This window comes from Nycticebus coucang, chromosome 24 (assembly GCF_027406575.1).
Source record: "Nycticebus coucang isolate mNycCou1 chromosome 24, mNycCou1.pri, whole genome shotgun sequence".
In the NCBI taxonomy this organism is placed as follows: domain Eukaryota; kingdom Metazoa; phylum Chordata; class Mammalia; order Primates; family Lorisidae; genus Nycticebus; species Nycticebus coucang.
Window position 1 is genome coordinate 19,722,877 of NC_069803.1, and position 20,383 is coordinate 19,743,259.

The 20,383-nt window shown below is 39.5% G+C and overlaps 1 protein-coding gene across 6 annotated transcripts in view; it reads right to left on the reverse strand.

Annotated features, from left to right (window-relative positions):
• Positions 1 to 20,383, reverse strand: part of PSD3 (pleckstrin and Sec7 domain containing 3) — a 559,602-nt gene that overhangs the window by 55,337 nt on the left and 483,882 nt on the right. For all 6 annotated transcript variants that reach the window (XM_053578222.1, XM_053578223.1, XM_053578226.1 and 3 more), the window contains one exon: positions 19,511 to 19,581. In XM_053578222.1, the coding sequence (XP_053434197.1) occupies positions 19,511 to 19,581 (71 nt within the window). The remainder of the gene's footprint in view (positions 1 to 19,510; positions 19,582 to 20,383) is intronic.

The following is a 20,383-nucleotide window of genomic DNA, read 5'->3' on the forward strand; positions in this document are numbered from 1 at the left end:
TTTTACTTCTTAGGTCATGAGTTAACAATCCACATGAACCGTTTTGATATATTCTCTTTGACCCACTGCAAACTGGACCCCATTTCTATACTTCATCGAAACTGCTCTTTCATTTTTCTTCTTATGGTACCTGAAAAAGTCAACACTATTTTTCCAATTCTTCCTTGGCTTCTTGTTACAATACTCTCCTGGTTTCTCTCCTAACTCTCTAATCATTACTTCATTATCTCTTCTTTAGTTTGCATTTCAAATATTCATTCTTCCTTTCTCATCCATAAATACCCCTAAAATTGTCACAATTAACTCTTACAGATTCAACTTCCACCTATATCATGACGTCTAACAAACTGATTTAGGTGAACAGGAAACACAAGACCAACTGGTAGCTATTAATACTGGATGACTTAGACCTTTGCACTTGGAGCCACTACATTCTTTGAGCACACACTTTCTGATATTTTTATTTAAAGCTAAGCTTAAAGGATGAGTCTTAGACTGCTGTTAAAAGTGCAAAAAATTTTTAAATGCAACATTTATTACAAATCTAAATAAAAGCTAACAGTATTTGTCACCTTAGGGAATTGCATCACTGTTTTTAAAGAGGACTTTCAATTTCGAGGCATCACCCTAAACTCTAAGATACATGCACAACTGCCCATTCACCTTGTATTGGAAGGAAAATACTACACAGGGCAGCAATGGAAAACAGGATCTATTTTAGGGCTACACTGAAGTTGATGAATTTTAAGTCTAAGATGCTTCTACTTTTCCAGTCGATAGTAATACCCTTTTACCATTTTTTTTTAAGGCAAAATTAAAACCTTATTTCCAGCATTCTGAATTCCTGCTAGAAAATGAAGCTTTAAGTCCACTAAAAGATAAGCAAAACCCAGACTAGAATGGAAATACTAGGGTCGACAACTGGATTAAAAGAAATGACTTTATTCCATGGAGTTCATTCTGGCATCTTTACTTTTCACTACTCAAAGTAGAAGATGGTGTTTAAATGATAAAATTGGGGAGAAATAAGGGAAAAATTATCGTAATCAAACCATTTCAAAGCTAGGACTATTTGCTGTGCAAAATGTGTAACAGAGAACAAGATAAATCCAATCAAGACATTTTCTGTAAGAAAAGAAAATGCTCATGACATCTAATTAGTATCCATTTTCTCAAACAAATGAAGGGTGAAAACGATGACTAAAAACATGTTACTCTCTCCCGTGTTCCCTGCAATCTACATCTTTTTTGTGTAATATGATTCATTAGATGCTACATCAGCCTAATAAGCGCCAAGAATGTGATTTCACAATGCCATTTATTTTAAATTCATTTATTTTAAATTCATTTCACAATGCCATTTATTTTAAACCATGAAAAAAAAGTTCCCTTTTTTCCGCTGAGAAGCTTGTTAATTAAACCTCTTTGTGAAGAAGAATCATAACACACCAACACTAAAAACAACTACATATGCACAAAAAATTGCCATCAAGTCTGAAAATTTGTACCCTCAGGTGAACATAAAGTAAAACTTGGAAAGTAAGTAAATTTCTATTGAAATTCATCAATATCAATTTAAAATATATTCAGATTCCAGTTTTCAAAATATTATTGGCCAGGCGTGATGGCTTATATTTACAACCCTAGTGCTTAGGAGGCTAAGATAGGAAGATATCTTGAGGCCAGGAGCTCGAGATCAGCCTGGGTAACGTTGTGAGACCCTGTCTCTACAAAAACATCCAAAAATTAGCCAGGTGTGGTGGTATATGCCTGTTGTTCCAGCTACTTGGGAGTGTGAGGTAGGAGGATCACTTGAACCCAGGAGTTTGAGGCTGCAGTGAGCTATGATTATATCACTGCACTCCAGCCTGGGTGGCAGAGTAAGATCCTGTCTCTATAAATAAACAAACAAACAAATAAACAAAGCAAGCAGGCCAGCATGGTGGCTCACTCTTATAATCCTGGCACTCTGGGAAATTGAGGAAGGTGGATTGCTTGAGCTCAGGAGTTTGAGACTAGCTTGAGCAAGAGTGAATCCCCGACACTATAAAAACAGAAAAAAGCTAGCTGGGCACCATGGCAGGAGCCTATAGTCCCAGCTACTTGGGAGGCTGAGGCAAGAGGATTGCTTCAGCCCTAGAGTTTGAGGTTGCTGTGAGCTATGATGATGCTATGGCGCTCTACCTAGGGTGACCAAGTGAGACTATCTTAAAATAAAAAAATAAATAAGTAAAAATATTATTTACTTTAGGCCTTATTAAATAGGGTATAATTGCTACATGTAATTAAAACAATTTAAAACAAAGTTGAAATGGTCTTGATTTCCACTGAGAGAATACAGAAAAGAGAACTGAGCCCATGTCCTTGCTTGAAGCTGTGAGGATACTAATAAAAATGCCAATAACTAAAGTAAACTAGGTCCTACACTGTCCATTCACTCTTGATTTGAAAAATGTCATTAAAAGCAGTTTGATGAAAGTATTTCAAATTGTACATAAAACCAGTGCATGGTGCCCCATGATTGCACTAATGTACGCAGCTATGATTTAATAAAAAAGTCATTAAAAGCATTTTTCATAATTTGATGAATTTTTAAAAATTCTAAGTGTGTCTGTTAGATGTCCTTATTAAAAATCACTTAGGTTTTTATCCTTCCTGTTTTACCAGGGAACACAGAAAGTGCCGTTTGCACAAATCTGGAAACTCAGTGGAAAGTGAGTCAAATGAAAACATGTTTTGACCTCTCGCTCAACTAACCATATATTTAAAAAATCACTTAATTACAGAATTTTAAAGCTGGAGCCTAGAGTATCATTTAACTTAATTTTTTTCATGTTATATAAATAGTGTGACAGTCAGAAAAATACATCCTATACACAGATTACTGTAGAGAGGAGAATTATGGGTAAGCTAAGGGAAGTAAAAAGATTCAATTTTTTTTTTTTGGTAAAACAAAGGGAAATTTTTATTTAAGAGGAACAAAGGGACAGTTTGGAGCACTTCCAAAGAGTTAGAAGTGGGTCCCTCTCATGGTGGAGAAAAGGTGCGAGAGACCAAGATTGGAGTTTTTATATTAATTTGTTCAGTTAACATGTGTGTAGTGCCTGGCTTCCATCTACAACAGTGGTTCTCAACCTTCCTAATGCTGCCATGTATTTTCATTGTTACAAAGGGGTCGCAACCCACAGGTTGAGAACTGCTGATCTACAATGATGTGGGGGTATCACCTGAGGTAGGACTTTTCTCTTTGGACTGAAACCCTCTCCTTAGTCCACCCACAGAGGGGCACTTAAAAACCCAGTATGACTTGGAGTGCTCTCCCAGTGAGAACAGGACATTTTCCAGAACAAATCTGAGAAGGGGACCAGGAAGTTGGGATTTAGATTTTTAATGACGGTACAGCTGTATGGGAAGGCAGTTAGAGCAGATACCCATCAGCCTTTGCAAAAAGCTGGTGAGATTCCTTGACTCCATATCCGATGAAACCGAAGAAGTCTTAAAAATGTTTTTCAGCAGGAGAAAAACATCTCAGCAGTTCCCCATATTTCTCCCACTCTTCAGCCTAGTGCCATTAGGGTTGTTAGTGGCGGTCAGCTGTCTCTGCTTTCCTCTCAGCTCCAGGCTCACTCACATTGTTAAATCCTGCATTTGTGTCACTGTTTGTGACCATGTTTCAGGTCTGGCCACCACCTACCCTACATCCTTTCAGTTCTGTTTCTCTCCACAACTTTCATAGGACGGTGCAGGTATTGTATTTATTGAAAGGAAGGAACTGGGGGAAAGAAGGTGGAAAATAATGAGAAGGGAGAGGAGGGGAGGAAGAGAAAGAAAGGAAGAATGGAAAGGAAAAACGAGGGGAAGGGAGAAAAGGAGGAAGAGAGGATGGCAGGAGGAACAGGGAAGCGAGAGGGAGAGAGGTAGAGAAACCAATTGCCCGGGGCCTTTGGGAAAGGCCCTTAACACAAATCACTGTTATTAGCTTTGCAGGTAAGGCCAAAAAAAGTTCCTTAGGAACAAAGCAGTTTCTGTTTGCTAAGCTTTTAAAGTGGAATTGTGTTTTTAAACAGAACCCTTCCTTCACAGCACAATCTGCGTCTCAGACCCCAGAGACCAGATGAGTTTCCAGTGGCGATGACTTTTTATGACTTCGTTTTGATTTTAGAGATGAGTTCTTCCCATGTGGTCCAGGCTAAATTCACTCCTGGGCTCCAGGGAGCCTCTTCTCAGCCTCCTGAGTTAGCTAGGACTATCGGCATGCCCCATTGAACCCAGCTGAATTTATAGTTTTTAGAAATTATGATTATGCCCAAATATCCCTCACGTAAAGGTCACGTTTCTGTGTTGGGCTGGGTCATTCATCTAAATTATGACTGGGAAAAACTTGGGTGTGATCATAATTCTTCCAATGGAACAGTAGGCTTCAAAGCCTAATTTCACTTTTTTCTTTTAAGCATTTTCCATTGTTTTAGAGCTGCGGTTCTCAACCTGTGAGTCGTGACCCCTTTGGGGGTCGAATGACCCTTTCACAGGGGTCGCCTAAGACCATCCTGCATATCAGCTATTTACATTACAATTCATAACAGTAGCAAAATTAAAGTTATGAAGTGGCCACAAAAATAATTTTATGGTTGGAGGTTGCCACAACATGAGGAACTGTAGTAAAGGGTCATGGCATTAGGAAGGTTGAGAACCACTGTTTTAGAGAATGATAAGGGAGGGTCCAGACAGTCTTTTCAAAGTGTGAAAGGGCACAGATCCAGCAGTTTCAAAAGGAAATAAAAATGCCCTTGGCCTACAGGAAAGCAAAAAAGGATAGAGGAGATGGGGCCAGGACTCAGCCTGCTCTGGGAGCTGGCCGAGGGTGTCTGGCATGTCAGCCCCACAGTGGCCACCGTCACTAAGCCTGGGACCCTGGAACCTTCAGTGACTTCCCTGTGCCAGGCCTAGGCTCACTCAGATACCACCCATACATCAAGTATCACAAAAACTCCCTTTCCAATTGAACTTTTAGAAAACCTTACAGGCAGCAGGAAAAACAAATCCCTTTTCCAAGTGATTTGAAGAGAAGAGAGAAGAAGGAACAGATTTTGTATGGACGACAGTTGCCAGTATATTGTGATAACATGCTGACTTTTTAGATAATAAACTGATTTTTCACTTTCTAAAGAGATGGGAAAGGCACACACATTCAGGTTTGAATAGCTGTTTTCTAGACCCTAAAGATATTAAAGAAGCTCTAGAGCCTGGTCTGGAGAACAGAAGAATGAATCGGGCGGCGCCTGTGGCTCAGTGAGTAGGGTGCCGGCCCCATATACCAAGGGTAGTGGGTTTGAACCTGACCCCAGGCCCAACTGCAAAAAAAAAAAAAAAGGGATATAAGCAGAATGATTAGCCAAACTCCCGGCCATTTACCATCATCTACTAACCAGCCACCTACACCCCACCAGTCACCTGACAGTTTTTAGGGTAGTTCAGTTTTGTGACAATCAGACTTGTCACAAGAATACCAACAAAAACCTTACCAAAATGCTTCGAAGAAAAAGGCTGGCAGGGACACAAAACCCGTAACAGAAACCGAGAAAGAACTTCTGAAGCAGAGACAGCAAAAGCTTGTCTGAGCACTCGGCTAGCAGATGACTCACTCTCTGCTAACACAATGGATATGAAGTTCATATCCAAATGTCAACACTGATGGATCATCAAGACCAACAAGATTTTAATCATTCTTATCAATTCGTAGCAGCTTCTAATTTTTAAAGCATATATGAACTACGAGTCTAACGTTAAAGTGATATTAGACTTGTCTGCCATGAACACTTTATATTCCAATAGTATGACACAGCAGGCATGAGAAAAAACAAGGATAGAAGGGTAGGAGTGTATTTTTAAGGGCAGGAATGTATTTTTATTCCGTTGTAAGACAAACAAAACCATTCCACCATGACTGCCCCAGTGTACCTGACCATTACTGGTACTTGGACTTTGGAACAGTTTTGACTGTGTAAATATTTAAATCAGCTCATAAGCTGGCATCATATTCCATAGGCTCTACCTCAGAGTTCTAGAAATCGGAAGCAGTTATTTGCTCATATTCATTCCATTTGACCTTTTTTTTTTCTCTGATCCTCACCTTGGCTTTTATCACACTAACTGCTGCTTTTTTCATGAGATGATTTCCCAAGTTTGTCCACCCTGTGAGCCCAAGGTCCTTCAGAGGGCAGACACTATGTTTATTTCTCCCACAGCTCCTAACGTGACATTCTGTGGATGGGTCGACATCACTATTGCTATACTCTGTGGATTTCCTCCTTGCTTGAAAGTCAAAGACAAATGTGACAAAGTAACATTAAAGGAGTTGGCTTTTTCATAAAAGAGAAGGCCCAAGTCAGGGAGTACCTCAGCCTCCAGGACTGGGGTGGTGGGAGGGTAACAAGAGGCAATTGTCTGATCTTTGGTAAAATCTCTCTAATTTAAAGCTGAGTATGCAGATCTAATGTCACACATCTAACTAGTGTCTGCAGAAATGAGCAAAAACGTTGGCATAGTATCTTTTTGACCAGTGTCTGTGCCACACTGCTAACTCCAGAACAGGAAGCCCTTGCCTTGCTTATTACTCCCTGCACCAGTCTTAGGAGGATTTATGGGGCTTCTGTGTTTGATCTGAAGTGGAAAGAAAGGGTGGAAGGAATTACTTGTTCTTCGAAACAGCTAGCACAGAAGAAAAAGGTCTGTATTAACTTACTCACTTCATCACACAGACTATTGTTGGAGGACTGTGAAAAGATAGAGGAAAGAAGTCTGAGGCAGTCACTTTACTCCTTATGAGACTGTTAGGAAAGGAAGAGGGACTTTATCTAATAAATACAATCAATGAATTTGTACCCTCAATGAATCCCAAACAACAAATAAAAAAAAATGCTATCTATGAAAAAAAAAAAAGAATAAGGACTGAAAGAAAAAAATACTCTCACTTTTTTTTTTTTTTTTTAGACACAGAGAGTTTCACTTTATCACCCTTGGTAGAGTGCCATGGTGTCTCAACTTACAGCAACCTCCAGCTCTTGGGTTTGGGCGATTCTCTTGCCTCAGCCTCCTGAGCAGCTGGGACGACAGGTGTCTGCCACAACACCCGGCTATTTTTTTTGTTGCAGTTTGGCTGGGGCCGGGTTTGAACCCGCCACCCTAGGTATATGGGGCTGGTGCCCTACCGAGTGAGCCACAGGCGTCGCCCAACTCTCACTTTTTATGAGTTACTGGGAAGGGAATCAATATTTACTATTAACCTAACATATAATAGGTACTTTTTTCACATATTAAAAAAAAATTTTACATCGACCATGTAAGATCATTGCTCCCATTTTACAGATGAATGAACTGAGGCTCAGAGAGGATAATTAACTGCTCCAAATCAGAAATTAGTTAAGTGGCACACTTGGGAGTTTGAGAAGACATGTCTACTTTTTGGAATAGGACTTTCCACACTCTTAAAGGTCTTGTCCTTTTTTTTTGGAAGACTCTTTTATTAGTCTTCCAACACACATATTTTCCTGAAAGATCTGAGGAAGCCAAGGACAGAGACCCTGGCCTAACAGAGCTGTCACTTTAATAGCTAAGAGGCTGCTTGATACCACATGGCTGTGTTCCGCAGGCACGCGACAGACAGGGTAACACACACACAGCATGGGTTATAAGCTTGAGAGGCATGAGATATTATTTATTAACTCTTAAGTTTCATATAAGAGTGGCCAAAATCCTTTGCAGCAAGCCTCTGTCTGGCTGGGAAGGGAGCAGGAAGGAGGCTGAGGGAATGGGGACTGCCAGGACTTGTTCCAGTACAGTTTTGGCTGTGCCTGGTTCTGTTTCTGATGACTGTTGTTTCTCTTTGTTTGTTTTTTGGAGGAGGGTAAAGCTTTTGCCATTACTTTCCACTCTTAAGGAATTGTTCTATACGGGTAAAAGTCATTACCAGCCATTTCACACTTGAGAACTGACAGAAGGCTTAAAGTAATTGAAGGGAAACTGCCAGTGAAATGAGACCCTAAAGAGACTGCTATTCCAATGGGTTGTGTGGGGTGGATGCACTGACCGTCAAGGAAAGATGGCCTTTAAAGGAGCCAGCTGTGCTCATAATGACCTCTTTAGAGGACCCATCCAATCCACTTAATGAAGGAACCCATGCCCTGCTTCCTTCTGTCTTGGGCAAGACTACCCCTCACTTAGGAGCAGCACACTGGCAGCGGCAGAGGGTAGAGCCGTGATGAGTGCCAGTTCACTCAGGAAAAATGCCGGGCACTGAGCAGGGAGGAGTTACTGGAATCTTCTGGACAGAATCTTTGATGCTAAGGAATTTACATGGGGTAGAAAGATGTGGGAAAAGAAGAGGATGAATGAGAAACCCAGGTGTGCTAGCAAGGGCCTGAAGGACAGATGCCAGGTCCTGTGATCTCTGCAGCCCTACACCCGGCATAGCCCCTGTCATACAGGATGCTGTGTAAGTGAGTCTTTGCCAACCTGAATTAATCCAGCACTAGGCTAGGGGAAAGGTGGGACTTTTCTCATTACTCTGTAACTCAAATAGTGGAGAACTGACTGAAGAAGGGAAGGAGAAGGGGTGATTTTTCTCAGCTTTGCTTGAATCCCAGGAGAGTTAATATTGGGATTCTAAGAGCACAGAGAGGGGAGCGATGTGCCCTCATAGGGCAGGTCCTGTGAGATGGGCTGCTAGAATGGGGACAATTCCATCTCAATCCTTTATGCATCTGGGTAGAGGGAACAGCAGTGACCTCAGACTCAAAGACCTTGAAATTCCTTCAGGGAAGAAAATAGCTTCTTTTGTCAACTGGACGGTTTATGACACTGTGACATCTTCTCTTTAATTATGATTATATATTCATTATTTGAGCAACAATTTTTCATCATCTTTCTACTGCTTGCTACTCCTCATCCATCCTATAATTCAAATGTGAAAAGTTGGTTTTTGATTCTTTGAACATGCTGCATTCTCTCAAATCTGTTATTTTTCTCCTTCTCTAGCTAAAATGCTTTTTTCTTGCCTTGCCTGCCTGGCAAACTCCTGCTCACCCTTCAGGCATCAGTTCAAGGTGTACTAGTTCAAGGACACATCCTCCGAGGGATTCATCCTCTGACATTTGCAAGCATGCCTGGGTGTCCCTCTTTAGTAAGATTTTTCCACACCTCCATTAATTCATCCCATTGTTTGGTGACTGCTCAACTTACTTGTTTTTCTCCTATTTTGTAAGCTGTATGTAGGCAGGGACTATTTCTTAGTCATCTTGGGAAGCCCAGAATTTTGCACAGCACCGGACATGTGATAAACTCTAAATAACTATGGGAGGGTATAAAACCCAAACTGCATAAACCCTAAAATGTCTTGTAATCATTATCATTTATTTTTTGCTGGAAGACTAGATTTCCAGCAATGAGACATTAGTAGCCCTCTGTAGGACATACCTATCTCCAGTACTGGGCCTCCAACACTCTTTACCACCCAGACGTAATTGTAAGAGAAAGAGGTCCAAGTACTTATTTCTATTGTTTCTGGAGGGCATTCTGAGCACAAGTCCCCTCTGGGACAGACAACATTCTATTAACTTCACGTGCTTGGCACTTACACAAGGAGATGCCCACAGGGGCTTCATATCTGTAGGATCCACTTCCTTGTTTGTTAATTTTACAAATCAGGAAGAAGCTAATTTAATTATTTTTTTGAGACAGAGTCGTACTATGTTGCCTTGGTAGAGGGCCATGGCATCATAGTTCACGGCAACCTCCAAGTCCTGGGCCCAAGTGATCGTCTTGTCTCAGATTCCCAAGTAGCTGGGACTATAGGTGCCCACCACAACACCCAGCTAGTTTTTAGAGACAGGGTCTCGTTCTTGCTCAAGCTGGTCTCGAACTCCTGACCTCCAGCAATTCACCTGTCTCAGCCTCCCAGAGTGCTAGGATTACAGGTGTGAGCCACTGCACCCAGCCCGAAGAAGCAAATTTAAAGAATCAGGTAGACAGAGCCATGTAAGTCCCAGGCCTAAGATTAAGGCCCAATGATTGATGAACTAGTCTCTAGGTCCTATCTAGAGAGGAGGTTTCTGTGAACAGATATTAATTGATCACAATTTGAGATTTTAAAAATTTGTCACATTTTTTCTGTCTAAAAAAAAAAGAGTATTAATAATAAGAGAGTAGAGATTGGTTACAAACATGACCACTGTTTGCAGGCTTACTGTTATCCTAAGCAGACACTTTATTGCCATGCTTGTATTCTTATTGATTGAAATGCAATTGCAACCTGCTAGATAACTTGCACTCTACCTTTTTCTTTCCTACACAAATGTATAATTGCCTCAGTGCTAAGTTCTTCTCTTTATAAACGCAATTTCACCCATTTTTTCCTAACTGCACATTTGCTATACTCCAGGGGTAACATAAATCTGCAGAATCTAGAAGCTCTGTCTAAACTGATGCTGAAGCTTCAAAGTTTACAAAGTTGTTCCCTTGTCAATATTTAGCCTCTGCTTGTCTATATCTGGATGACTCAAACTCCCACTATACTTATCTGAGGGCGAGGAGCATAAGCTAGAAAAAGCTGGTGACTTGGAAACAGCATCTCTCTTTGCGTCACTTCTCTCCAATGTTGAAAGCAGGAGTCTTTTTCTCTTCCCAGGCCCACCTCGAGACAGAGTGGGTGGAAATCCTGTGGCTAGGTATTCAAAGAAATGGTTTTGCCAAAGACAGCTGTGCCCCTTATAGAGATTTCAGAGAAAATGAAAAAGTGAGCCAAGAGAATGGGATTTGTGCTGGGGAAACAGCTGTGATATGTGAAATTTAATTTCAAAGGGTTCTTCCCTGCAGAGACAAAGCTAGCTGAAAGGACCAGTGTGGGCCCAGCAGGCACAAGCATGCTGATTTGGTGGAGGCCAGAGCAGTTGACTTATGAATTAGAAGCTGTGCTGACTCCACAGGGAAACAAAGACAATAGAAGGTTATCTGGCCACCTAAGAACATGGATAACCTACAAATATCAACAATTGTCTCCATTTCTTCCTTTTTGTGACGCTTAAAGTCAAGTGTGAAATTTAGACCAATGCTGTAAGGCATTTTCTTTTGATCTTTGAGCTTCAGCTAACTCCATACCTCTCTCTGCAAAGGACATCTACCCACAAAGAGAGCTTGGTCCAAGGAGAGGCATGCCATGCTCTAATATGCCTTACTCTATCTTTTCCAAAAGGGAGACAACCCAAAGGTTTGTGTTAGATATGGTCTTTTCAGGTCTAGACACCTGAAAAAAGTTCCAATAAAGAATACAACAAAAAATAATCATAAAAGTGTTCCTTACAAAGCTGTTCTGGTAATAACACAAAATGTTGATGAAAGATACATAGTACGGTTGAAATCCTTTTGAATAGGGGTCTAGAGGGACTAAGGAAGGGTAGTTTTAAAAAATAATTATTTCAATCTTATTATATTTGGCATTATAACATTTTGAAATGTTTACATGTTTAGAGTAATAGTAAATTAGATATAGGGGTGCACGCCTGTAGTCTTAGCTACTTGGGAGGCTGAGGTGAAGGACTGGTTGGGCTCACGAGTTCAAGGTTATAGTCAGCTATGGCCATGACACTCCAACCTGGGCAACACCGTGAGACCCTGTCTCAAAATAAAAACTGAAAAATAACCATAATACAGATGCTGAACAAACTGAAGAAAATGATAAATGAACAAAACTAGAGGTGTGTCAATGAGACAGAAAATATTACGAGGAACCAAACAGAAAATTTTAAGCTGATGAATAACTGGACTAAAAAGTTCAAGTGAGGAGTTCAAGAGCAGACTTGATGATGCAGAACAAAGTATGTATGAACTTGAAGATAGGTCATTTGAAATTATTCACTCAGAGGAACAAAGAGAAAAGAATGGAGAAAGGAGTTAAAGCCTTAGGGACTAACGGTACCACCATCAAGCAGATCAATACCTGCATTATGGAAATCTAAGAAGGAGAAGAGAACGAGGGCAGAAAACTTATTTATAGAAAACTCCTCCGAACTGGACAAATAGATACCCAGAATCAAGAAGCCTAATGAACTCCACTAGGATAAATGCAAAGCAATCACACTGAGACTCATAAAATTATGAGAAGTTAAAGAAAAAGAGAGAATTTTGAAAGCAGTAAGAGAAAAGTGATTTGTCATACACTAGAGAACCCTCAGAAGACTATCAGTAGATTTCTCAGCAGAAATAATGCAAGGCCAGAAGGGACTATGATGACATGAATATATATATATATATATATTCTTTTTTTTTTTTTTGCAGTTTTTGGTCGGGGCTGGGTTTGAACCCCCCACCTCTAGTATATGGGGCCTGTGCCCTACACACTGAGCCACAGGTGCCGCCCTGTGATCATATTTTTAAGGTGCTCAAAGAAAGACAAAACTGCCATACAAGAACATTATATCCAGCAGAACTATCATTTAAAAATGAAAGAGAAATATTTCCCTAGATAAATAAAAGCTGAGGAAGATTATAACCACTAGACCTGCCTTACAAGAAATGTTGAAGGGAGTTCTTCAAGTTGAAATGAAAGAATATTAAACAAAAACATGAAAGTATAAAATTTACTAGTAAAAGTAAACAGAGCTGCCCCTTGATATCTGGGGGGATTGGTTCCAGGACCCCGCATGGGTACCAAAATCTATGAACCCTCAGATCCTCTATATAAAATGGCATAGTATTTGCATATAATCTATGCGCACTCTCCTGTATAGTTTAAATGATCTCTGGATTACTGGTAATACCCAAAGCAATATCTACACATCTCTTCATTGGTATGGATTCAATGTAGCACTTGAAATGCAGAAAATTCTAATTTTGCTTTTTGGAATTTTGTGATTTTTTTCTTTTAATATTTTGGACCCACTGATAAAGAGTTGATTGTAAAAGAAAATAGGGGAGACTACACTTATATCATATCAAACAGACGTCAAATAAAACATTGTCAAAAGTCCTCTATCCAGAGACACTCAAAAGAGACAAAGTAGGACATTATATAATGATAAAAGGGTCAATTCACTAGGAAGATATAACAATTATAAATATACAGAAGGTGAAAAAAATGCATACACAATTTAAGAAAGGAAAAAACTATTATAATTGTAATACTCACTATATACCTATAACAAAAGATGAAAGCAACTGACATTTGAGCACCTCTTATAATTGCAGAAGTCAAATGTGACTAGAGTATTAGTTTTAATACAGCTTTTTCCTTTCTTAAGATGTGAATACATTTTTTATCATGCTCTGCATATACATCCAAGATCGGATTACCCAAATATATGTAGGGAACATTGACAAAACGGAAGGGAGAAACTGACAAACACGGAAATAGTAGATTTCTACATTCCACTCTCAATAATGTACAGAACATCCAGACAGAAGATCTATCTAGCAGACAAAGAACATTTCACCCAACAGCAGCAAAATATACATTCTTTCCAAACGTGTATGAACTTCCTCCTGAAAAGATCACATTAGGGCACAAAGTAAGTCTTAACAAACTTAGGAGACTAAAATCACACCATGTTTTCTAACTACAATTGAATGAAACTAGAAATTAATAGCAGAAAATTACAGAGCTCACAAATATGTGGAAATTAAATAGCACACTTCTGAAAAATCAATGAGTAAAAAAAAAATCAAAAGGGAAAATTGGAAAATAACGAGACAAATGAAAATGGACACAAAATATATTGAAACTTGTAGAATTCAATAAAAACAATATCCACAGGGATATGTACAGCATATACATGAAAAAAAAGATCTTAAATAAACAGCCTAATTTTATACCTAAAGAAACTAGAAAATAAGGAACAGACTAATCACAAAGCAGAGGAAGGAATGAATAAAGATTAGACTGGAACATATTCTTCTTAGCAAAGTATCTCAAGAATGGAAGAAAAAGTATCCAATGTACTCAGCCCTACTATGAAACTAATTTATAGCTTTGATATGAAAGCTTTAACCCAAGTATAGCCTAAGAATATGGGGAAAGGGGAAAGGGAGGGGAAGGGAGGGCAATTGGTGGGATCACACCTACGGCGCATCTTACAAGGGTACACGTGAAACTTACTAAATATAGAATAACACAATAACTAAGAAAAAGCCAGGCAGGCTATGTTAATCGGTGTGACGAAAATATTTAAAATTGTATATAAAACCAGCGCATGGTACCTCATGATTTCATTAATGTACACAGCCATGATTTAATTAAAAAAAAGATTAGAGCAAAAAATCAGTGAAATAGGAAGCAGAAAATCAATAGAAAAAATTCAACAAAACTAAGACTTTCTTTTTTGGGGACAGGGTCTTACTCTGTTGTTAGGGCTAGAGTGCATCATCATAGCTCACCGCAACCTCACATGCCTCAGCCCTAGGGAGTCTTCTACCTCAGCCTTTTGAGTAGGTGGGATGACAGGTGCGTGCCACTCAGTCTGGCTAATTTTTCTATTTTATTTGTAGAGATGGTATCTGATGCCTGCTTAGGCTGGTCTCCAACTCCTGGTCTCAAGTAATCCTCCCACCTCAGCCTTCCAAAGTGCTAGGATTAGAGGTGTGATATACCACACCCAGTCTAAGAACTTGTTTTTGTAAAGATCAATAAAACTGACAAATCTTTGACTAAGAAAAAGAAAAAGATTATTTAAATAAACAAAATCAGAAATGAAAGAGGACACATCATAACAGATGCCACATAAAGTAAAAGGATTATAAGAAACTACTGTGAAGGATTATATGCCAACAAATGGGATAACCTAGAAGAAATGGATAAATTACTAGAAACAGACAACTACCGACGGTGAATTATGGAAACGTAGAAAATCTGAATGTATTATAATAGTTAGAAGACTGAAACAACAATAAAACTCTCCCAACAAACAAAAGCCTAGGACCAGATGGCTTCCCCAATGAATTCTATCAGTTAAAGAACTAATGCCAATCCTTCTCAAACTCTTCCAAAAAATTGAAAAGGAGGGAACACTTCCAAAATCATTTTATAAGGCTAGCATGACCCCAATATTAAAACTAGGAAACAAATCTATACGAATATCCTTGATGAATATAGATGCAAAAACTGTAAACAAAACACTAGCAAAATGATTTCATTAATATATTAAAAGGATCATATACCATAACTAAGTGGGATTTATCCCTGAGATGTCACGATAGTACAACAGACAAAGGTCAAAGTGATACGCCACATTAACAAAGGATGAAAACATCACACAAACATTTCAATAGATGCAGGAAACGCACTTAACAAAATTCAACATTCTTTCATGATAAAACCACCCATATTAGGAATAGTTTCACATGATCTTATATATAGAAAACCTAAAGATTCCACCAAAAAATTGCTAGAACTAATAAATTCAGCAAAGTTGCAAGACACAAATCAATGTACAACAATGACATTTTTTTTAAGCCAATTAAGAATGATTGGTCTGAAAAAGAAATTAATAATCTCAATTACAATAGCATCAAAAAGTATAAAAGATACGTAGGAATAAACTTGACCAAAGAGGAGAAAAGTTTAACTACAAAACACTGCTGGAAGCAATTTCAAAAGACACAAGTAAATGGAAAGGCAAGCCATGTTCAGGAAATGGAAGATCTAATATTATTAAAATGTCTATTCTGCCCATAGCAATTGACAGAGTCAATTCAATCCTTATTGATATCCTGGTCTATTTTTTACAGAAAAACAAAAAAACACTCCTAAAATTCAAGTGGAATCACCAAAGACCCCGAATAACACACAAAAAAACAATCTTTAGCAAGAACAACAAATCTGCAGGCCTCACGTCCCAGATTTCAAAATATATTGTATTAAAAAGCAACAGTATCAAAACAGCATGGTATTGGCATAAAGACAGATACACAGACTGATGGAACAAAACAGAAAGCCCAGAAAAATCCCATATATATACAGTCAAATGATCTGCAACAGTATGCCAATACCGTACAAGGGGGAAAACAGTCTCTTCTCCAACAAATGGTGCCATAAAACTATACGGCCACATGCAAACGAATGAAATTGGATTGGTGTTTTATACCAAACACAAAAATCAAGTCAAAATGGATTAAAGACTCATAAACATAAGATTAGAAACCATAAAATTCCTAGAAGAAAACATAAGGGAAAAGCTTTATGACACTGAACTTGGCACTGATTTCTGGATAGGCCACCAAAGGCACATGCTATAAAAACAAAAGTAGACAAGTGAGACTACATATTAAATTTAAAAGCTTCGATACAGAAAAAAAATATCATATTAAATTTAAAGGCTTCAACCCAGAAAAACATATCAGCAGAGTTTTCTGGAAAGGTAACCAGAGAACTGGAGAGAATATTTGCAAGCCATAGATCCTGATACGTGGTTACTTTTAATACAAAAAATTTATAATCATGAGTATGTATTTGGTCTTCATACTTGTGTCCTGGGACTGAGCTCCTAAAACCCATGAAATCTGAGTGAAGTGAGTGTTTTTGTGTGCTAATGAGATGACTGAGGGCTAGTGACCCCCAGCTAGCCTTAGGATGGGGGCTAGTAGCCAGAAAGACCAAGGTAGGACTTAGAGTCTGGGGATTTTCAACCTCACCCCCAACTTCCCAAAAGGGGAAGGAAGGAGGGGCTGGTGGTGATCACCAACAGCCAATGCTGTAATCAACCACGTTGATATAATGTAGCTGCCATAAAAACCCAAGGGGCAGGGTCAGGAGAGCTTTTGGAGAGCTGAACAGCTGAACGAGGCAAAGAAGCTCCATGTCCCTTTCCGACACCTTGCCCTGTGCATCTTTCCATCCGGCTATTCACCTGCACCTTGTGATATCCTCTATAATAAATGAACATACGCAAGTTAAATGTTTCCCTGAGTGGTGTGAGCCACTTTAGCAAATTAATCAACCCTGAGGAAGGGATTATGCAAACCCTAATTTATAGCCAGTCGGTCTAATAGGTGACAACCTACTAGTTGAAACTGGTAGAGGGCAGTTTTGTGGGCTGAGCCCTCAATCTGTGGGATGTGAAGCTGCCTCCAGGGATATAGTATCAAAACCGAATTGAATTGGAGGACATCCAACTGGTGTGTGGAGAATCTGGGGTTATGGAAGTTGTCTGTATTGAGTAAGAGTGTTGTTCCCTGAGCAAACCAAGGGATGACTATATACTATGTATTTTTCTATACATATATACTTTTGATAAAGTTTAAACTGTTGGAAAAGTTTAGTTTTCTCTATTTTTAGGAGCAAATTAAAACTGTAATGAGACATCAGCTCATGTCTGTTAGGATGGCTATTAATAAAGGAAAACAAACAAAGTAAGTGTTGACAAGGATGTAGGGAAATGAGACCCCTCGTATACTATGGCTGGGGCATGATTGCTTTGGAAAACAGTATGGAAGAGGCATAGGAAATGAAAAATAGAACTCCTTATGACCCAGAAATCCTGTGTATTTATCCAAAATAAATGAAGTTAGGATCTTGGAAAGACATATTGTATTCCATGTTTGCTGTATCATTCATGATAGCCAAGAGGAAGAAATGATCTAAATGTCCATCAATGGATGAATGAATAAAGAAAATAGGGCAGAGGAGGCACCTCTTACCTACAGGGGACACATCCCACACCTCCATGGGAAGGCCTGAAATGACAGTAGCATTGAACCCCATGTACAGATAGCCCTTGAGCACCACGAGCCTGAACGGCACAGGCCACCTGTCTGTTGTTCCTACCCAAATGTGGAATGAAAATGAAGCATCTGCACGAAGAACCAGAGTACAGGGAGGGCTGACTTTGCAGACACGTGGGTTCCACAGGGCATACACGTACTTTGGTATAGGCTGGGGCTCCTGGAATCACTTCCCTGAGCAAACCAAGGGATGACTGTATACTGTATATTTTTCTATACACACATACTTTCGATAAAGCTTAATTTCTAAATTAGGCACAGTAAGTGGCTAATAACAAAACTGATCAATAAAACGACATGCCAGCATCACGACTCTTTGAGACCATTATTAATAAAATAAGGATTACTGGAACAAAAGCATGGTGATATCATAACTGTCATGGCCAACAAAGGTAGCTATTAGGTGACTAAAGGGCAGGATATACAGCACCTATGTGCTGGACGAAGGCGTGAGTCACATCCCAGGAGGGATGGAGCAGGGTAGAGGGATTTCATCGTGCTGCTTAGAAGGGCATGCAATTCTGAACTCAAGAACTGTTAATTTCTGGAATTCTTTCATCTCATTTTCAGACCCCAGGCAGCAGAAACTGTGGAAAGTGGAACCGCAGAGAACAGAAGACGACTGTGTGTGCACACGACGTGATATTATACAGCAGTGAAAAGGAATGAAGTGCTGCCACACGTTGCCACACAAATAAACCATGACAGGCGTGTGCTAAGTGAGACAAGGCTGTCAGAGAAGGACAAACGCGACAGGATTCCACTCACAGGAACAGAGTGGAATGTGGTTGCCAGGGACGGAAGAGGGGGGAGGCGGCGGGATGGGGAGCCGCTGTCCAACGTGTCCAGGGTTTCCATGATACAAGATGATTCTCTCCATCTGCTGCACCATGGTGCTTATAGTCAACAACACCGTACAGTACATTTTAACATTTAAAACAGTAGATTTCATGTTATGTGTTTTTTATCCCAGTAAAAACAATCTTTCCCTAGCAGACACCATGGAGGGCAGTGCTGTTTCTGCTTTGTTTCCATCTGGCCCCGATTCAGTGACTGTCCCTTCCCAGTGGGAGCCAGAATCCTGCAAGGCCCTGGACAGTGGTGCACTCGTTCTAGTCAATACACAACCTTCCCACCTGCACCCCCACAGAGCTAGGGAGATGGAAACTCCAGGCACTACCCTTTAAAGAGCCAGAACTTATAAACTGGACCCCACGCAGACTGCTAGATTTTGAAACTTGGAGGAAAGGATGTTGACAGGGAATGCTTTGGTCAAATCGTTATTCAGGTAATTTGGAATATATTTGCATTGGTACGTATAAATGTTTCAGGACCTGAATGAAAATTGCATGTATCCAGCTTTAGGCAGGATTGAAATTCAGACAGTTAAATAATATATAAATGAAGGCTATAACGAATCTGTGGCATAAATATTTGCTGAAACGGGTGCTGCCACAGGTCTGCACCTGCGCAGACCGTATGGTCTAACTTACCAGCTTATGTTTAATGTGTATTGAACAGTCAGAACACAGCCTGGCCATGGCCTGACACACGTGTGTCCACAGAACATTTTTTTCACCAAAAGCAAAAAAAAAAAATCTAAGAAATAATTTAAACAATTAAATCAGTTCAACAGTCTTTTGAGAGTTTAATATGGCTTTGTTGTACAAAGTGAGGTCCCAAAGGGGATCTTGTGTATTTGTCGTTTCATAAAGTTTTGAGTTTTATTTATTGATTTTGCTTTTACCTTTTGCAAGTAAAGAACTGTTCCCTTCAGTACAGCATAAAAGGTTTTCCATCCTCGCTTTCCTCTTGGAGCTAGAAAGGACAAAAAAAAAAAGCATAAAATTTTAATCGACATAAATTAGCATTTTAGAACGAGAATCTAACTAGATGTGTTTCAACATTCCCAGTTTGTTAGCTACCAAAACTAGTAACAATAAAAACTAAAATTTTCTTGAGCTTTATGGTGTACCAGGCAGTATTGTAAAAGGTTTCTTGTCTATTATTTAATCCTTACAATAATCCTGCCTGGTAGTTACTATCTACTCTTCTCTTTTTATAAAACTGAAGTGTAGAGAAGTAACCTACTCCTGGTCCCACAATTAGGAAGAATAGAAGCCGGACGCTGGACCCAGGCAGCAAATGGCATAGCCTGCCCTCTATACAGACGTATAGACTTGGAAAAGCAAAAAAGGCATCTTAGAAATACATAATAATTCAGAAGAAAGCTTAAAAGGCTCATGTACCAGATCCCTTATGGTTTCTTCAGAGTCCCCGAAGAATCGTAAAACAATCTCAGAATATGGAAGGACCCCTCTTGGCATTTCTCCCACATCCCCTCAGCCAGATTCTAACTTTAATTATTACTACTCCTACGGCAATCTGTGACTCTCTCTGCTGCAGATCTTGCTGCAAAGTGATTTGTTTTGTCTACATGTCTCAGTCACTAGCCTGTGAATGACCTGAGGGCAGGTTACCTTTCATCTTTAGAATTCACAGAACCTAACACAGTGTATGGTGGACAGGAGGCACCATTATAAAAAGTTCTCCAAATTATATTAATTCTTTCAGAAGTTCTTACATTCCTTTTGATTATATTTCTCTGGAGTATAAAATA